Genomic DNA, 20962 nt, shown 5'->3' on the forward strand with positions numbered 1-20962 from the left:
ATCATTATCATATCCTGTAGCACATGATGAGAGTGTGTAGCTCAGGGGTGTCAAACTCATTTTGGCCGAGGGCCACATTGGCATATTGGCTGTCCTCTGAGGGCCAGATGTAACTTATAAATGTAAGAAAATGTAACCAAATGTAATATAAAATGAATGTAATTACTCCTTAATGTTAAATACCACTCAATATATTATTTATTCAATCAAATATTACAGTTGCATGGAAAAAATGTTTGCTTGTTGCTCTATTAACATAAATCCTTTTAATTTGTCATGTTATGAAATCCAAAAACTCCATCAATCAAGAACCAAACTATTCAAGTGAATAGAAATGACATAAAATACAAGTTATATTAACTTTGATCAAAATGTTTGATACTGCAATAAGGCTTAATAAATATAAAATCAAAAATTGTGAGCTGTTAAGAACATTTGACAGATTTAGCAGTTCCTCATACAACCACTAGTGGGAGCTGCAGCAGCAGCAGCACCACAAGCCCGCAGTCTTTACTTAGTCAGAGCTACAGTCCAGCCACAGGCTACAGGGCTCAGTTGAGCCAGTCTGGAGCGTTTTTTAAATTAAAGTTCTTCCGTGTAGAAAATAAAGGTTTTAACCCCACTAACCGGATAATACAGCTCTCTACAGTTCATCTTTCAGCCCAAGCAGCTAACAGCAGCAGTTTAGAGCAGCCGTCACTGAGTCACTGCTGGGATTACATTAAAAACAGGTCAGTTAGCGCGCTGCTAACCTTATGATGTTTATAACTACGGAGTTTAGTGGTGGACACAGCACGGCTGCAAGGTTAGACTGTTGAAGGCTATTGGAGGTTATTGAAAGGGTTACTGGGGGAAGAAATCAGTAAAGGCTGGTTAGATAAGTGATTCACGTCCTCGTCCTTTGCTGTGGTGAAACTGCGACTAGCGCTGTCACAGTGATGTTTATTAACGTCATTAAAACAGATTTTGTCAGGTATTGTCTTATAAATATTTACACAGAACTTATATCTCTCCTAAAAAGCGTTTATTTTGGTCAGTAACACTCTTCGTAACACAAAAGGCATACCGGTCTTTCGCCTTGAAGCACAACCGTCCATCTGCATCAACTTCTCTTTTTCTGGACATTATGGGATAAACATTTGTATGTCTCAATTACACCCGCGAAGTTACACCTTCCCTCCAGCAGGGTTTCCACATCAATGACTACACTGCCGTGTAGTGGCAGTAAGCCGTAACTTTGCGGGTAATACAATCGACAAGCATTGTGGGAAATGTAGTTTTTGGTCAAAGAACGCTTCTGACTTATTTATTATAGACACTAAGATTTTACAAGCTCTCGCGGGCCACATAAAAGGACGTGGCGGGCCACATTTGGCCCGCGGGCCTTGTGTTTGACACATGTGGTGTAGATGCTCTTATATGGTGAGTGTAGTTGAGTGACCCCTCCCTCTGCCCCCTCCTGTCTCTCTTATAGCTCATCCCTGCACTCTCTCCTTTATCTGCTCCTCAAGCTGCTCATCTCTTCACTCAGCACAGAGAGCATCACACACTGACAAGATGCTGCCAGCACTCTGCACTCTCTTCACTGCTCTCTCATGTAAGATCTCACAACACTGGAGCTCCTCAGCATTCACCTACATCTAATGTAAGCATCAACTAATCTAACATGATGCTGCTTTTATTTCAGGTGTCAGTGGTGTGACTGTGGTGACCCAGAATCCCCCTGTTCTCACACCGACTAAAGGAGAGACCACCACTATGCACTGTAATCTGGGCACGGTTACTAATTATCGAGCTTGGTGGTATAAACAGGTTCCAGGAGGAGTTCCACAATATGTGTTGAGTAATTATCATGACTTGAGTTCTCCTAGCTATGGATCTGGCTTCTCTTCTCCTAAATTCACATCAACACACTCATCTAAATCAGATTATACTTTGATCATCAGTAATGTGGAGGTAGGAGACTCTGCAGTGTATCACTGTGCTACATGGGACGGCTCTGTTAATGAGTACGTATCACAGTGATTGAGATCATGACAAAAACCTCCTCACTGCTCACATTCACTTCTGCTTTCAGACAACAGTGAAACACAACAACAATCTCAGACTACAAGAGTAAGCAGTGTAAAATTATGAAATTTTTGTTTTAGATTTGCAGCTTTTTTTTATTAGAGTTCACATTTATACTGTATGTAACTTTATTTATTTATTTATTTTAAAGAAACAATAAAACATAGGTTGTGATGTGAAATAACTTTGTATCATATTTTCTTTTTTGATATCATGAATTATCATCTGTTTTAAGGATCCTTTTCTTACATTTATGTGATTTTTATGAGAACAGAGCTTTCTCCATTTTTTTTAATACTACCATCCACACAGAGACAAAAATGCTTGCTAGTATTATGCTAGCCCTGTTTGAGGCGATAGTACCTCATAAAGAGAGTCATCAACACACCACAAAACATGAAGAAAACATAAAGGTGTAATCCCGAATGACTACTATGTTAGTGTGAGTAAATGACTGACTCTAAATCTAAATAGACCATTATATGTTTGTTATAGAACATTCTTTACATTTATTCATATGTGTAAATCTGAAATCTAGTGCCATCTGCTTTGTTAAATTGTAGTTTTAGGATTTTATGTAGTTCACTATTTAGGGAGTAAGGAAAAATTTGAGATACAGCCAGAAATATGCATTCATTGTGATGTTAACATTTTCATATATCTGGGTTCAGTTTTCTAAAAGTATCTCAGCATTAACAATAGGTTAATATGGAGAGAAAGTGGTCAGTGTGAAGCTCGCTTGACCATCTAAGAATCATCTTTGTGCTTAAGAACCTTTTGGGAAATTCACACCTGTGTTTTTCCATCCACACAACAACACTGAGAACAAAGCTTTCACAAATCTCCACCTTTGAGAGCATTTCTTTACATAAAAAACCCTGTTTACAGTGATCAAAAATGATATCTTTAAGCAGACAGGATTCAAAACATAGAGAAACACTATTTTTCTTGTATTAATATCCATGTACATTTGGACGAATCCAGCCAATCATTGTCGATCTCATTTACCTGAAATTATAACTCTCACCTTAGATGTACAATAAACACAGTAACAAAAACCCATTCGTAGTTATGATAAATGAAGAAAATCTTCATATTTAAATCATAAAACTTTATAGGATGATTTGATACAAATGTATGTCAACAAGAAAATATAAATCATTAATTTAATTGTAGTTTTGTTGAAAATAAATTAATTGTAGAGAAATTCTACAGCACAGTTTAATCACAGGTAGTGTCTGTGTGTCACAGAGCTCTAGATGTCTGGGGTTGTGGGTTCAATACTCACTCTGGTCACTGTCTGTGAGGTGATTGGTGTGTTCTCACCTTGTTTGTCTGGGTTTCCTCCAATATTCCAGTCTCCTCCCACCTCTGAAAAATGTACATGGTGGGTGAACTGGCTGTGATAAACTGCCCCCTGGGTGTGAGTGAGTGGATGACAATAAACACATCAGATTATTAATAACTCATTAATAATTCCAGAATTTACACTGAGTCCAAACATTAATCACACACTGTATTAACGTTAGTTATGGAATAATAAAGCTTAAGGAGGAACATTTAACATTCCTCGATCCACAGTTTCACATGTCTACCAGAAAAACATCACAGAAGTCATTACATTTTACTGTTACAGGTTATCATTATGGGGTGTGTAGTTGAGTGACCCCTCCCTCTGCCCCCTCCTGTCTCTCTTATAGCTCATCCCTGCACTCTCTCCTTTTTCTGCTCCTCAAGCTGCTCATCTCTTCACTCAGCACAGAGAGCATCACACACTGACAAGATGCTGCCAGCACTCTGCACTCTCTTCACTGCTCTCTCATGTAAGATCTCACAACACTGGAGCTCCTCAGCATTCACCTACATCTAATGTGAGCATCAACTAATGTAACATGATGCTGCTTTTATTGCAGGTGTCAGTGGTGTGACTGTGGTGACCCAGAATCCCCCTGTTCTCAATCCGACTAAAGGAGGGACCACCACTATGCACTGTAATCTGGGGACTGTTACTAATAGTGCTGCTCGGTGGTATAAACAGGTTCCAGGAGGAGTTCCACAGCACGTGTTAAGGAATTATCATGGCTGGAGTTCTCCTAGCTATGGATCTGGCTTCTCTTCTCCTAAATTCACATCAACACACTCATCTAAATCAGATTATACTTTAATCATCAGTAATGTGGAGGTAGGAGACTCTGCAGTGTATTACTGTGCTACATGGGACAGCTCTGTTAAAGAGTGGGGATCACAGTGATTGAGATCATGACAAAAACCTCCTCACTGCTCACATTCACTTCTGCTTTCAGACAACAGTGGAAACACAATAACATCAACATAATCTGAACTGAATTGAGTTGTATTTTATTAAGTTTATATGTTGCTGTTTTTTCTTAAGTGTTGCTTTAATTGGCTGACAATAAACACAACAATTAAAAAGTATTTTCCTTCAGTTTACCGTTTTTAGAATGTAAGAATATGAACAGCCAAATATACTTACTTCCTTACATATTCTAGCATACCTCACTCATTATATTCTACATGTATGTACCATCATACATACCTTAAAAATGAGGTACAGTACGAAATAGCATAATAACCAAAAACATTAATCACATTGTTCCAAAACATGTTCAGAAGACCTATGACTGGATTTTATATGGTCTTATATGATAATATTAATTTGACAATAGTGGGTAGATGACTTTACGTTTTAATTAAACAATGGCTGTACAAAAAAGATCATCATAATTGTATTATTTTATTACATCCACAGTTAAAAAATATCAGAGTTAAATAATATAGAGTAAAGTTATAAACATACTCCTTTGCCCACTTGCTGAGTTTTATAATATATAATGTTACATGAAAATTATAAGATACAATTGTTGGGTAAAAACATCAATAAAGTTTATGCACTATAAGATGAAAAGAGAGTTTTTCACACTTCCAAAATGATCCTCACTGTTTTCATAGTTATCAGAGCAGATCATTTCTTATCATTTTATTTCTATAAATGAAGCTTTATGTAGAGAAAGACGGACGACATTCGGGAAATCTGAAATTTCTATTCAACATTTAGAGCTTTAATCCTGGATAAAACACAGAAAACAGTTTTGATTCAAGACCAAGTCAGATTTTAGACTGTGTACTAAAAGCTTTTTAGGAGACTTTCTTTAATTTATTTATCAATATTAACTAATTACTTTCTTTCTCATTATTTTTTTTTTTCATAATCACATTAGTATAATATTTTTTCTTGTAATTGATCACCCTGGGAGCCACTTAAATGGCTTTGGTTAGTGTTAAAAAACTAAAATACTCAGGTAAAGGGTAGAATTCTTGCTTGTGATTGTGGAATAATGAGTAGAAAAAATCAGATTTAGTTTTAAAGGTCTTCTCATTATTTTACATACATAATATTTTCAAATAATATTTCCAATATTTCCCACGATGGAGAGAAATACAACTTAGGTATGGATACTAAGCAGAAATGTTCATCATGAGGCTATTACTTTACTAAAAAAATTCAGTCTTCATCCTCATTAAGGCGTGTGTGCTGTTATAATTTTCATGATTATTAAAAGCAAAAAGTAAATCAGGTTAATTAATAAGATCTACACACATTCAGATGTTTAGATAAATAGTTCAAGTTTAGACTCTATGAGGAGATTATATATTTTTTTTAATAACCCCATCCAGAACACCTACTGTAGAGTCTTGTGTCTACAAACCACTGTTACCCTGCATTCATTTAAATCCACAACTAGAGAATCAGAGCAGAAGAGAACACAAGTATGTGTAGGTGTTCCCATATAAAGACTGTTATAAAGTGACCCCTCCCTCTGCCCCCTCCTGTCTCTCTTATAGCTCATCCCTGCACTCTCTCCTTTATCTGCTCCTCAAGCTGCTCATCTCTTCACTCAGCACAGAGAGCATCACACACTGACAAGATGCTGCCAGCACTCTGCACTCTCTTCACTGCTCTCTCATGTAAGATCTCACAACACTGGAGCTCCTCAGCATTCACCTACATCTAATGTGAGCATCAACTAATGTAACATGATGCTGCTTTTATTGCAGGTGTCAGTGGTGTGACTGTGTTGACCCAGAATCCCCCTGATCTCACACCGACTAAAGGAGAGACCACCGCTATGTACTGTAATCTGGGCACGGTTACTAATAGGGAAGCTCTGTGGTATAAACAGGTTCCAGGAGGAGTTCCACAGTATGTGTTAAAGAATCGTCATGACTGGAGTTCTCCTGGATATGGATCTGGCTTCTCTTCTCCTAAATTCACATCAACACACTCATCTAAATCAGATTATACTTTGATCATCAGTAATGTGGAGGTAGGAGACTCTGCAGTGTATTACTGTAAGACATGGGACAGCTCTGTTGGTGAGTACGTATCACAGTGATTGAGACCATGACAAAAACCTCCTCACTGCTCATATTCACTTCTGCTTTCATACAACAGTGAAAACACAACAACTTCAACAGAATCTCCAACTACAAGAGTAATAGAGATAAAATGTAATTAAAATACATTTATTTATTTCTTTACAATTTGTTGGTGTTATCTGACTGATGTAAATAACTATATTTCATGTATTTCCTAAATTATATTAGCATTCAGGCTTTAGATTTTAATCTGTGTGACTACAGTGTTTCTCACCCATGTCCTATCTTAAGCCACCTGAAATAGGTTTACAGGTGATGTTTATGAGATTTAAGGGCTCAATTTTCATTAGGAAAGTAAGACATTCTCAGAACTTCAACAAAAGAATGAAATACAATATTTTATATGCAATATATTTAAGCAATAATACACAAGAGGGTGCGCTTCAACGTGTAGTATTAGCCCTCCCTCTCTGCCTAGCAGGAACCTCAAGTGTATTATTGCGATTATACCACAGTTCCATTATCGCTGTTTATAAAGTTTTTTAGTTAAAAAGGATGAGAAAATACAATCTGTTTGGTCATAAACACTCTGCGAGTTAAAATAGTTTCATTGCTGCTCTGTTTGTAGCTGCGCTGTTTGGCTTGTAAGTGCTGCATTGTTGCTAGGTAACCTGTATGTGGCAGAGTTATACAGGGAGAGCTTCGGTTACAGTGCATTACCGGCTGATAGGTACTCATAGAACGCTTCTCAGCCAATCACATTGCAGGGTCGGAACTAACTGTGGTATAATAAGTATTGTTGAATTGTTTTACACATGGCTTTCTATTTTTTGAGCAGGATCTTGTGTCTTGTCTTTTGATACAAATTTAACTAAGAAATGCAGGATTAACTAACATAAAGTCTTCATATAATGAGCAATGCTCTTGTGGAGTTCAGATGAGTGGAGCTTGGGCTAAGTGAGTGGGTTTGTGCATGTGATGCTACTGAGACACTGTTAGGCTTCCTAAATGGGCCCTATCTTTAAAGCCCACACAGCAAATTCAGTTTTTTGGAATAAACTCCCTGAGAGTTAAAATCAACTAATTTTAAGTGTATATGCATGACTATTGAATACACTCTATGAGTGTACACTCTTTTCTGGGAGTTGGCCTTTTAACTCTGTTAAGGAGTTAAATATTTATCCAAACTAGAGTAAAATACAGCTCTCAGCTGGAGTTAATTTTACCATAAACTCCTTCGCAGTGTTAACAATCAATGCAAAAACAATTGTGTTGGTAAACTAATATTCTAAAAAAACATTGTAATATTTTAAACACTGCCATTTTCAGGGCATTGCCAGCACTTTGCCACACTTAACAGTGCAGAAGATGGTAACTTGCTCTTATAGTCAACAAAATGTTAGTTAGGCAAACAACCATTATATAGATTACAATAGAATACCCCATGGAAGAAGCCCTGGTGGGCAAGACTTTACACTGAGGGTAAACTGGGATTGGGGGACACGCCTATTAGAGTTCAGTCACGCTCCTTAACACCTTGAAATAAACTCTGAAATACTACACCACCAAAGAGTTCCCCTCAAGTCAACTTGTAGTTTAAGTAGGAGACTAAACTCACACAATTTAACACTTTCACACATTTTTGTTTAACTCCAGAAATTTGCTGTGCAGCTAAATCTCCCATAGGTCCTATCTAGACCCCATGCTCAGTCTACAACTGTAGGGTAAACCTGTAGGGTTAAAATGAGACATCCATATATGGAGCCTAAATGGAACCCATATACAAAACCTTCCCAGTTCCCAGTTGAGCTGCTCAAACAAGCTACACATGGGCATGTTACCTGGGCAGTTGGTACAGTGTTCTTGAGGGTGATGGGGTTGAATGAAAACAGTCCCGTTTATCTTTCAGATCTACACTGTGCTTTTGATTTCCATTCTCTGTGTATTTATGTAGTGCTGTCTAAAGCTGATAGTTACCAGCTGATAACCAACAGCTATCATTTCTAAATGTATTGTTCACGTCTCTGTATGTGTATTTATGATCTTGTATGAATCATTTTGACTGTGTTCATTTGTCTTTGACCCAACGTCCCAAAGTTACAAAAGAACATCTTCATACCGTTGCTTCATTTATGTATGATGGTCAAGCGTTGGCATACTTTTGTCATTAACTAGTGATAATCAAATACCACATTTCAAACAAATCTGATATTGAGAACTTTAAATAGATTGGATGATTGATGCACTGGTTAGACGCCAACAAACTCACAGCTGATTTGCTGATTACAGATTGACTCCTCCTCCCTCAGTTCCTTATGAAAGCTCTCTCTCCTCTCTTCATCCTCCACTCTGTTCATCACTCTGCTGATCACACAGACAACATGCTGCCCACCCTCTGTGTCCTCCTCCCTGCTCTGGCATGTAAGAGATCTCCTCCTGCTTCTCTCTTTACATTGATGGGGTTTGATTGTTTCTGATTGTGCTTAAAATGATATTGATGATCATCAGCTCCAATGTTGCTTTATGTTTTAGGGGTCAGTTCACAGAAAGTTCTGACACAGACCCCTTCAGTTCTGACGGAGCAGCAGAGCAAGACCATCAGCATGGACTGTAACATCGCAAAGCATGAAAGCAATAGCGTCCACTGGTATAAACAGATTCCACAATCAGCTCATCAGTTTGTGCTGAGATCTGATTCTGGTGGCTCAGCTACTCATCACGGAGCCGATTTTCCATCTTCACGCTTCACATCTAAAACCTCTTCAAACATCATCTATCAGTTAATAATCAGTAATGTGGAGGTAGGAGACTCTGCATTGTATTACTGTGGAACATGGACATCTTTCAACTCTGTCAGTGTTTACGTATCACAGTGATTGAGATCATGACAAAAACCTCCTCACTGCTCACATTCACTTCTCCATTTCATTCAGCACATTTCTCAGCTGCAGCAGGAAAGTGGGGTTAATAGGTGCAGTTCTCTTGAGCAGGACGTGTGAAGAAATCCCAGGAGAACAGAGACGTGGAATTCCCAGAGACTGAAATGGGATGTGGAAGGACTCAGTGCTGATCATAGACAGTAGAAGAGAGAGCTGAAGTCTAGAGGACGTTTCAGTTCCGCTACTTTCACTTCTGAAACTGAGGAGGTTTTTGTACGGGTGAGGATATGAAATGAAGCACTGTGGTATTCGGCCCAGGAACAAAGCTGATCGTCACTGGTAAGAAACTCTTCTCTTTATCTACATTACACTGATTATCTTATATTTCATTACATTTCTCTATTTAACCAGGAAAAATGAACTTCAGTTTAACTTATATTTTATTAACTGTAAAGAAATCATGATTTATTGAATATGAATGTGAAATCTCTTCTACTATCACTGATGTATTTTTATGAATATTTACTGTGTTTTATATTCTGTAGAGTTTATTAAAGAATAATTGTGGAATATATTAAATTAACTGCTTTATTGAATTTGAATTGCCATTTAAACTGTCAGCTGTGGATGAAGTGAAATTTTACTTCCTACAAAATACCATAAATCAGTTCATTTTTTATGGTTTTTGATAAAGAAATCTGTATTTTTTGTTGTTTTAATGATAGAGCTTTATGATACACAGAGGTGAGAACAATAGTCAACGCTCACAATCAAGTTATAGTTTAAAATAAATAATAATAAAAGCAGAAATAAATAGTTTATCTCTGAAAATAACTAAAGTACTGATTCAGATTAAATATTTGAGCTGCAGCATCGCTCAGCCTTTTTATAATTACTGTGAAAACCTTGTATCTTAATACTGAAGTAAGGATCAGTGGAATAAGAAGACTGTCACGTCTAGAGAATGTATATAAATCAGTATATATATCTATTTAACTATACCTACTGCAGATTGTACAGTCTGTGTATTAATTAATACAAGTCTGATACTATTTTTCTTCAACAATTTTTGGTTATGTTTGAGTAAAAAAAGTAATTGTTAATTTTTTGAATGTTTTTTTTTGGGAAGTGTCTTTTTTAAAACAAGAAATTAATTAATTAATTAATATATTTCACATTTAAACTGATAAACTAATTAGATTTATTATTTGAGTTTATATTTATAATACATTATTCTGCTCGAAAAATACCTAATAAATTTCCTTATGTTTCTCATATTGACTGTTGACAGTGAAAACTGCAAATACATAATTAATAAAATCCAGTTTAATTAGATCAAAGTGTCATAAAGTTCCATTTTCTTCTAATAAAACATTTTCATTTAAAGCTTTTCTATCCTGACGTCCCAAAAACTAAACTTTTATTCATGTTAAACTGATCTCATCTCCACATACTGTCTCTTTAACCCTCTGAAATCAAGCTCATCACTGGAGATATGATAAACAAACTCAACTATTGTTTGGTAAATTGTGGAATAATTTGGTGTAAAGATTTATTTGAAATGATGTTTTTGGAAAATGTTTGATGTTGTGAAAATGTTTAAGGCATCATATTTTAAATGCAGAGTTTTTTTAATTTATCAGTGAAATTCTATCCTCACATTCTCTTCATTTCTAATGTAATAAATATTTTCTTTCTTTCTTTCTCAAATCAGACTCTGCTGTTCCTCCTCCTGTTCTGAGCATCTTCCCTCCGTCCAGTGAAGAGCTGAAGTCTAATAAAGCCACTCTAGTGTGTGTGGTCAGTGACATGTCCACTGGTTATGCTGATGTTCGTTGGCTGCTGGACAGAAAGGCGGTCAGCAGTGGAGTGAGCACTGGCTCTGCAGAGCAGCAGCCCAATAAGAAGTTCAGACTGAGCAGCTATTTGAGCATTGAGAGATCAGAGTGGGAGAAAGATAAAGACATAACATGTGAAGTGTCTGCTGCCTCAAAAACTACAAGTAAAAGCATGAAGAAGTCTGAATGCATGGACTGAACCTGATCTCATCTGTTCATCTTCATTCTTTTCTTCTTCTTCAGACGTACACTTCTTACTTGGCAGTGCTGAATAGAAACAGTAGTTTAGTGTGTAGTGAAAGAATGCTGATTCCAGCAACAAACACTGGATCATCTCCTGCTTACGTACTCCTTCATCTTTTCTCTTCTACAATAAAGTTGTTTGACGGATTTGAATAAAATGCAGAAGTGAAAAACTCTTGCTGTGCATTGTTTGAGTTGATTGTGAACATATCTGAGTTACTGATGGATGTGCAGTTAGTTGTACTAAAAGGAGGGAATGAATAAGGGCTGGTATGGAGGGTGGGGGTAATAAAGTGGAGGGGGCGGGGTTTGGTAACGTGGTTGTGAAGAGCGCCATCCGTCAGCAGAAGCGTGAACTGCAGTCTACTGTTCAGCAGGAGAGTGGTTTACTCAGTAGTGCGGGAAGAGCAGAGTTTGATGGGTTTCAGGAACATTTTGGTGAATTTGTTTCTTTCTTGCTATTTTCATGAGATTCTTTTAAATCCACTCCATTTATACTTTTTACTCAGTTCTGTTTGAATCGTTTCGATTTAGCTTATCATTTCATTTTGTCTTTCATTTCATTCTGTTCTGTTGGTGAGAGAATCTGAACTGCTGTGCTGTTCTTCACATCTCTCCCTGTTTCATTAAATATTCATAATTCTACAGCACTTTTATTGTGTTCAGTACAACTGAATCTAATGGTGGAATGAATGATGGAGCTGATTTAATGAAGTCTGATCAGATTATTGGACACAGTGTTTCTCCCTCTGCTGTTTTATGGGACTGACAGACTCTGTAGTGGATTAGTGATAAAGTGAATGTGAGAGGAGAGGCTGTAGGGGGCAGTGAAGGATCAGAGAGAGGAGCACTGACGTGGAGATTTCCCCAAGAGATGATTCAGTTCACTAATCAGTGTGAACCTCCTCTCTCACTCAGGATACACCTGCTGAAAGAACTCAGCTTATTTTAGCTTCATGCAAATGAGGAGCTTTATCTGTGGATCATCATTTTAGAATGAGAGAAAAACTCAATCAAAAATTTTAATGGATTAAAATAATAATTTTAATATAAGATAATCAATAAGTAATATGTAATAGTGTCAATTATAACACCACTATTTAACATGATCATCAGTTTCATATTAAATTCCTCCATATAGGAGATATATATGAAGATGAATCATTATCATATCCTGTAGCACATGATGATGAGAGTGTGTAGATGCTCCTATATGATGAGTGTAGTTGAGTGACCCCTCCCTCTGCCCCCTCCTGTCTCTCTTATAGCTCATCCCTGCACTCTCTCCTTTATCTGCTCCTCAAGCTGCTCATCTCTTCACTCAGCACAGAGAGCATCACACACTGACAAGATGCTGCCAGCACTCTGCACTCTCTTCACTGCGCTCTCATGTAAGATCTCACAACACTGGAGCTCCTCAGCATTCACCTACATCTAATGTGAGCATCAACTAATGTAACATGATGCTGCTTTTATTGCAGGTGTCAGTGGTGTGACTGTGGTGACCCAGAATCCCCCTGTTCTCACAGTGACTAAAGGAGAGACCACCACTATGCACTGTAATGTGGGGCCGCTTAGGGTTAGCTTTTCTAATTGGTATAAACAGGTTCCAGGAGGAGTTCCACAGTATGTGTTAGAGATGTATAATACCTGGAGTTCTCCTAGCTATGGATCTGGCTTCTCTTCTCCTAAATTTAATTCAACATCCTCATCTAAATCAGATTATACTTTGATCATCAGTAATGTGGAGGTAGGAGACTCTGCAGTGTATTACTGTTATACATGGGACATCTATGCTGATGAACGGGTATCACAGTGATTGAGATCATGACAAAAACCTCCTCACTGCTCACATTCACTTCTGCTTTCAGACAACAGTGGAAACACAACAACTTCAACAGAATCTCAGACTACAAGAGTGTGAAGTAAGTTCTATTTAATTCTTTTAAAGAAAAAAAAAATATATAGTTATGTGCATTTAGATTCATATGATATTTCAGTCTACTAGAATAACTGGAATGCACAGTTATTAACTCTACCACTACAAGTTTAATATCTACTGTAATAATTCAGAACCTTTAAAAGTGAGGTTAATAGGTGCAGTTCTCTTGAGCAGGACGTGTGAAGAAATCCCAGGAGAACAGAGATGTGGAATTCCCAGAGACTGAAATGGGATGTGGAAGGACTCAGTGCTGATCATAGACAGTAGAAGAGAGAGCTGAAGTCTAGAGGACGTTTCAGTTCCGCTACTTTCACTTCTGAAACTGAGGAGGTTTTTGTACGGGTGAGGATATGAAATGAAGCACTGTGGTATTCGGCCCAGGAACAAAGCTGATCGTCACTGGTAAGAAACTCTTCTCTTTATCTACATTACACTGATTATCTTATATTTCATTACATTTCTCTATTTAACCAGAAAAATGAATTCAGTTTAACTTATATTTTATTAACTGTAAAGAAATCATGATTTATTGAATATGAATGTGAAATCTCTTCTACTATCACTGAATGTATTTTTATAAAATTTATTGTGTTTTATATTTTGTAGAGTTTATTAAACTAAATATAATTGTGAAATGTAACAAATGAAGGGATTTATTGAATTGGATTTGGCACGTAAACGGTCAGCTGTGGGTGAAGTAAAAATTTGACTTTCTACAAAATACCATTAATCAATTGATTTTTCATGGTTATTAATAAAGAAATCTGTTTTTTTTTGTTGTTGTTTTAATGATAGAGCTTTATGATACACAGAGTAGAGTACAATAGTCAGCACTCACTCTCAAGTAATAGTTTAAAAAGAATAATAATAAAATCAGCAATAAATATTTTATCTCTGAAAATAACTAAAGTACTGATTAAGAGTAAACATTTGAGCTGCAGCATCTCAAAGCATTTTTATAATTGCTGTTAAAACCTTGTATCTTAATACTGAAGTTAGGATCAGTCGAATAAGAAGACTGTGCTACATGCAGTGAATGTATTTAAATCAATATATGAATCAAATGAAATATATTCACTGCAGATTGTACAGTCTGCATATTTAACTAATAGAAAAATTAATGCATGTTTTTGTTTTCTTTCATATTTTTGTTGATGTTTGAGTAAAAAGTAATTGTTAAATTCTTAATGTGTTGTTTAGGTAAATGTCTTTTTAAAATGATAGAGTCAATATTATATTAAAACAAGATATTTAATTATTAATTAATTATTTTAAAACTATATTTCACACTTTATCTGAAATATTTATGTGTATAAAACACTATTCTTTTTTTTTTCTTTTATCAATTTTTTTCCCCAATTTTCAAACTGAAAGAACGAAAAAAATACAATACAAAGATAAATACAAAGGGATAGTATATGTAGATTCAAATGTATAAAAAATGTAAACAGATGTGTACAAATATATCAAGTATATATATAAGAAACATGCATACATTAATAATAAAAAAATAATACTAATAATAAAAAACAAGAACAAAGGCTGACTTGCAGAAATACATGGTGCCACTTTGCTTGTAGAGGCAGTTTACATGTTGTATGATGAGATACATCATTTTGCACAGTGCTAATTATTTCCCAGTGCTAGTATTTTATAAACTGATTCAGTCTTAGCTGCAACATAAACGTAAATCTTTCCATTGTGTATATTTAGAATACTGCATCAATCCACTGTTTTTTTGTTGGGGGATCCTGCTGTATCCATTTTCTAGTTACAGCCTTTTTAATTGCTGCCAAGAGTATTTTAAGAGTATTTATCAAAATCGTCACCTGTTCAGTTATTTGTAATTTCTTGACCTCTTTAAACCAGACTGTTAGGGCAAGATTAGTCCATCTATTTAGGTTATCAGTAATATTACAATCCAAATTACTGTTTCTGACTCGGAGTAAAGACTGTAAAGGGGTAGATATTTGTGTTATTTCATAAGTTTTTTTTTCATGTAGCTTCATACTCATGGGTAACACCAACATGCTAAAACTTTTAAGTTGTGCTGCTGTATATTAATCTCGTAAACATGGAAGAGCTCTCCCTACTTTGTCTTTGGGAAGCTGTAGCGTCTTGTACCTTATCTTAGGCCTCATTCCACTCCATATAAATCTTGATATCCGTGTGTTCTTGAGAAATAAGTAATGACTGAAAGAGATATAATAGACGTGGGAAAACACTTATTTTGATGACTTCCATTAGATTCAACAGATCTAGCGGTAATAGAGACCATCTATCAATGTCTGATTTTATTGCTTTATTTATGGGGCTATAATTACTTACTAAATACAAGTTTGTAGTCGTTTTTGGTAAATTTATACCCAGATATTTGATTAAACTTGTGTTCCATTTAAAAGTATAATACACTATTCTGTTGGAAAAGTTAGGCCAAACAGTCATAAAGTTCTATTTCCTTCTAATAAAAGAGTTTCATTTAAAGCTTTTCTATCCTGACGTCCCAAAAACTAAACTTTTATTCATGTTAAACTGAACTCATCTCCACATACTGTCTCTTTAACCCTCTGAAATCAAGCTCATCACTGGAGATATGATAAACAAACTCAACTATTGTTTGGTAAATTGTGGAATAATTTGGTGTAAAGATTTATTTGAAATGATGTTTTTGGAAAATGTTTGATGTTGTGAAAATGTTTAAGGCATCATATTTTAAATGCAGAGTTTTTAGAGTTTATCAGTGAAATTCTATCCTCACATTCTCTTCATTTCTAATGTAATAAATGTTTTCTTTCTTTCTTTCTCTAATCAGACTCTGCTGCTCCTCCTCCTGTTCTGAGCATCTTCCCTCCGTCCAGTGAAGAGCTGAAGTCTAATAAAGCCACTCTAGTGTGTGTGGTCAGTGACATGTCCACTGGTTATGCTGATGTTCGTTGGCTGCTGGACGGAAAGGCGGTCAGCAGTGGAGTGAGCACTGGCTCTGCAGAGCAGCAGCCCAATAAGAAGTTCAGACTGAGCAGCTATTTGAGCATTGAGAGATCAGAGTGGGAGAAAGATAAAGACATAACATGTGAAGTGTCTGCTGCCTCAAAAACTACAAGTAAAAGCATGAAGAAGTCTGAATGCATGGACTGAACCTGATCACATCTGTTCATCTTCATTCTTTTCTTCTTCTTCAGACGTACACTTCTTACTTGGCAGTGCTGAATAGAAACAGTAGTTTAGTGTGTAGTGAAAGAATGCTGATTCCAGCAACAAACACTGGATCATCTCCTGCTTACGTACTCCTTCATCTTTTCTCTTCTACGATAAAGTTGTTTGATGGATTTGAATAAAATGCAGAAGTGAAAAACTCTTGCTGTGCATTGTTTGAGTTGATTGTGACCATATCTGAGTTACTGATGGATGTGCAGTTAGTTGTACTAAAAGGAGGGAATGAATAAGGGCTGGTATGGAGGGTGGGGGTAATAAAGTGGAGGGGGCGGGGTTTGGTAACGTGGTTGTGAAGAGCGCCATCCGTCAGCAGAATTGGGATAAATGATGGAGCTGATTTAATGAAGTCTGATCAGATTATTGGACACAGTGTTTCTCCCTCTGCTGTTTTATTGGACTGACAGACTCTGTAGTGGATTAGTGTTAAAGTGAATGTGAGAGGAGAGGCTGTAGGGGGCAGTGAAGGATAAGAGAGAGGAGCACTGATGTGGAGATTTCCCCAAGAGATGATTCAGTTCACTAATCAGTGTGAACCTCCTCTCTCACTCAGGATACACCTGCTAAAAGAACTCACAGCTTATTTTAGTTTCATGCAAATGAAAAGCAACTTAAGACATCTAAAAGCAAGCTCTTTGTTAGTTTTAAGCACTTGTCATGATGATATAAACAAGGCAGAGTATGTGCCTTATGTAGCCTTTGTTGTACCCGAATGTTCCAATGTCAAATAAAAGAAAGCAAGACCTAAGTCAATTAATTATACATGGAAAACAGAGGCGATTGCTCTAAGACTGCAAGGGAAGCTCAGCTTCCCCTAAAATAAATGATCAAATATATACTGTTGTGTGTACATGTCATTGACTACATATGTGCTACAACGCGCTTAACTTAATTAATCCTTATAGCGGCATTTCTTTGTTAAAAACGACTAGCGTCTGGTGTTTTTTTGTAGCTGCTTGTGTTTGGAGACTGACTTCTATCACTCCTTCTGACTTCTATCACACTTTCAGACTTCTATCACTCCTTCTGACTTCTATCACACTTTCTGACTTCTATCACACATTCTGACTTCTATCACACTTTCTGACTTCTATCACACTTTCTGACTTCTATCACACTTTCAGATTTCTATCACTCTTTCTGACTTCTATCACTCTTTCACACTTCTATCACACTTTCAGACTTCTATCACTCTTTCTGACTTCTATCGCAGTTTCTGTCTAGCGGGTGCTGCTGAGCCCCTCCACCGCCTCAAAGCACTCACAGGCGGACACACTTTACACTAGCCTCACGCCAGTCAAACCAGTCTCTAGCTAGGTAGCAAACTGCACACAATGGCAGACAGTTTTAATGTTGTGGACCAGGTTTTGGCGAAGCCTTTTGAGAGTTTCCTTACAAAGAAAAACTTAAACAGCAGGAAAAAGTTAAACAGCAGGACAAACCAACTCCTCAGATTAATTTGGTGCAAAAGGTGGGGAAAAGTAACAGGTCTTTTCAGCTGTCCTGGTATGATAAAGTGAGTTGGCTGACTGGAAGTGCTGTAACAAATAAAATGTACTGTTGACCATTCCTCTTGATGAAACCATCTCAGGGAGGGTAGAATTTAGGTATAAATAAACCGACACATTTTAAGATGTAGGCCGAAATTGAGCTTCCCCTCCTTGAAAAACCAGCATCCGCCACTGATGGAAAACTTCTGGAGAAGAAGAGCTTATTCAGGGTAATACATTCTTATAATATATTTTTTTCCAACCCATTATTCTAAAATAATCCTTTAGTAAGCTAGCATAATCCATTAGTGGCTGCTTTAAGTGGCAGCTGCTAGTCAACCAGGGACAGACCTTTTTTTGGGGACATATGGTTCTTTGTAATTTGACACTATACCTCCCATCATTTCTATTTTCCTATGGTAGACAGCTTTAAGGCATTAAAGGTGCTAGCAATACTGCTGCTGTGTGTTGAATGGTGGGATTGTTGATGTTGGAGTTACAGCCAGAGCTTGTTAAAAAGGCTGAAAAACTTTAGGCTGAAAAATAATACCTCGAGTAAGAGCTGGCTCCAGGGCTAGGCAGCCTCCAGCCACCAGAGGGGGCAATAGGTAGATCCTGGTGGTGATCAGGCTCGTTTAGCAACACATGTGGCCTGCCTATAAAAGAGGGAGGAACACAAACTAGCATTTACTGTATCCTTGTTTGTGTGTGTGATTAGCCAAATGGCTGCTATTCTTTCTCTCAAGCTTTTGGATCTTTGGACCTCTTTTCTGTTTTCCATTCATTTACAACAAAAGAGAAGAGAGAGAAGAAAAAGAAAAGAACTGTACAATTTACATTTACCTGTGGTAGAAAGGCTTGGCCTTTCTTTTCTATTTTTCTGTTAACCCCTTTTCATTTTTCTGTTGTTTGAGCAGCCATTTTTTGTTTGCTTTGTGTATTTTCCCTTTCTCCTGGGAAAGCCAGCTTTCTCCCTGGCAGCCTTTGTTCTTTTCCCGCCAAAATCCCCAAATTAGGTATGGGCTTTTCTTTTGGTTACCACTAGTTTTCAGGACACAACCCTTTTAAGCCTGCCTGGCAGATTTCAATCACACCTGCTAGATGAGTGGTAGAGCATTTGTGTGTTTCCTGTACTTGCTTATGAAAGGTAAATGAAACAACCCTCCATAATTCATTTTCATGTTTTTGTCAGGATGCTGTATATAGATTTTAGTCCAAATGAGCGTACTTTTATATAGAAATTATATGGGATTGCACTCTGAAGACACTAGTGGTAAATATGTGCAGTGTGGTATATGCCTACAGACTATTAATGCAGATATTTATGCCAGTCTAATATTTCATACAATCTTTAAAATATTTTAGAAATGTTGGCCCTTAAATCAGTGTCACACTTCTTTTTTTTTTTTTTTTTTTTTACTTAATTCTAATGTAATACTCAAACATACTCCTCCCCCTTCGTTTTTGGTGTTTTTCCTCCAAATGAGTTACATTAAATCCAAGTGGCAATTCACAAGTTTGCCTGATTTATTATTATTGAGGTGCTGCACTGATTTCAATGTTCACTAGATGGCAGTCTTACCCAATCATTCAGAGACGTTCCCAAGCGTTCTCACATTTCCTGTCAGCAATATTAACTATAATAAAAAAATATTTTTAATTGTTTAAAGAATTATTAATTGCCAAAAACTAAATTTTGTGTTACTTTCTGAATTTTAGTAGAATCAATCACGTAAAACAAGTTGGAAAAAAATTAAAAGACCACTTCAGTTTCTGAATCAGTTTCTCTGATTTTGCTATTTATAGGTATATGTTTGAGTAAAATGAACAATGTTGTTTTATTCTATAAACTACAAACAATATTTCTCCCAAATAAAAATATTGTCATTTAAAGCATTTATTTGCAAAAAATTGCAAAATGGCTGAAATAACCAAAGAGATGCAGAGCTTTTAGACCTTAAATAATGCAACTATTCATAAAATTTTAAGAGTTCAGAAATCAATATTTGGTGGAATAACCCTGTTTTTTAATCACAGTTTTCATGCATCTTGGCATGTTCTCCTCCACCAGTCTTACACACTGCTTTTGGATAACTTTATGCCACTCCTGGTGCATGTGATCATCCTTCTTCCTCTTAAGTATATTCCAGAGGTTTTCAATTTGGTAAAATGAAAAAACTCATAATTTTAAGTGGTCTCATATTTTTTTTTCCAAAGCTGTAGCTTTAATAATCTCAAAATTAGAAATGATAGCTAAAAAAAAAAATCTAAGATATACTTTTTTTGCAGTTTAAATAAGCCCAAAACATTCCATATCAGTCCCCCACATACAGTACCAATCACATTATTGGACACAATTTCTTATTTTATGTTTATCTTTTTCTTTTTTTCCTACATTGTAAATGAATACTGAAGTCACCCAGGCTATGAAGAAATCATGTATTGAAATGATCCTGTACAACAGAGTTGACTCTTGCTCTTCCTTTCCTGTGAGATCCTGTGAGATCCTGATGAGAGCCAGTTTCATCATTATCATGACATTTCAGATTGACTTACCTTTCTTTTTTACTTAGTTAAGTAGTCCCTGCTATAATATGGATTAGCATTACTCAAATAGAGCTTTTCACTGTATACCAACTCTACCCCTTCACAACTTTACCACTGATGCTCTTAAACACATTAAGAGACAAGAAATCTAAGTAATTAACTCTTGACGAGTTCAGCACAGCTGTTAACTGAAAGCCTGAATTCCAAGTGACTCTACCTCATAAAGCTGACTGAGAAAATGCCAATATGTGCAAATATAAGCATAGTCATCTAACTTCCAAGAATTTAAAATATAAAACATATTTTGGTTTCTGGTATTCTATCTAACACTCTTTTGTTAACTAA

The 20962-nt window shown here is 36.4% G+C and overlaps 1 protein-coding gene and 1 pseudogene across 1 annotated transcript; both read left to right on the forward strand.

Annotated features, from left to right (window-relative positions):
* Nucleotides 1–1482: 1482 nt before the first annotated feature.
* Nucleotides 1483–11567, forward strand: LOC125784372 (immunoglobulin lambda-1 light chain-like; annotated as a pseudogene).
* Nucleotides 11568–11700: 133 nt separating this feature from the next.
* On the forward strand, nucleotides 11701–16692 carry LOC125784400 (immunoglobulin lambda-1 light chain-like). Its single transcript, XM_049467872.1, has 4 exons — nucleotides 11701–11866; nucleotides 12910–13243; nucleotides 13732–13772; nucleotides 16183–16692. Exons 1-4 carry the CDS (start codon nucleotides 11701–11703, stop codon nucleotides 16503–16505), a joined length of 864 nt encoding a protein of 287 aa, XP_049323829.1. The 3' UTR covers nucleotides 16506–16692.
* Nucleotides 16693–20962: the final 4270 nt, after the last annotated feature.

This window comes from Astyanax mexicanus, chromosome 19 (assembly GCF_023375975.1).
Source record: "Astyanax mexicanus isolate ESR-SI-001 chromosome 19, AstMex3_surface, whole genome shotgun sequence".
Taxonomy (NCBI): Eukaryota; Metazoa; Chordata; class Actinopteri; order Characiformes; family Acestrorhamphidae; genus Astyanax; species Astyanax mexicanus.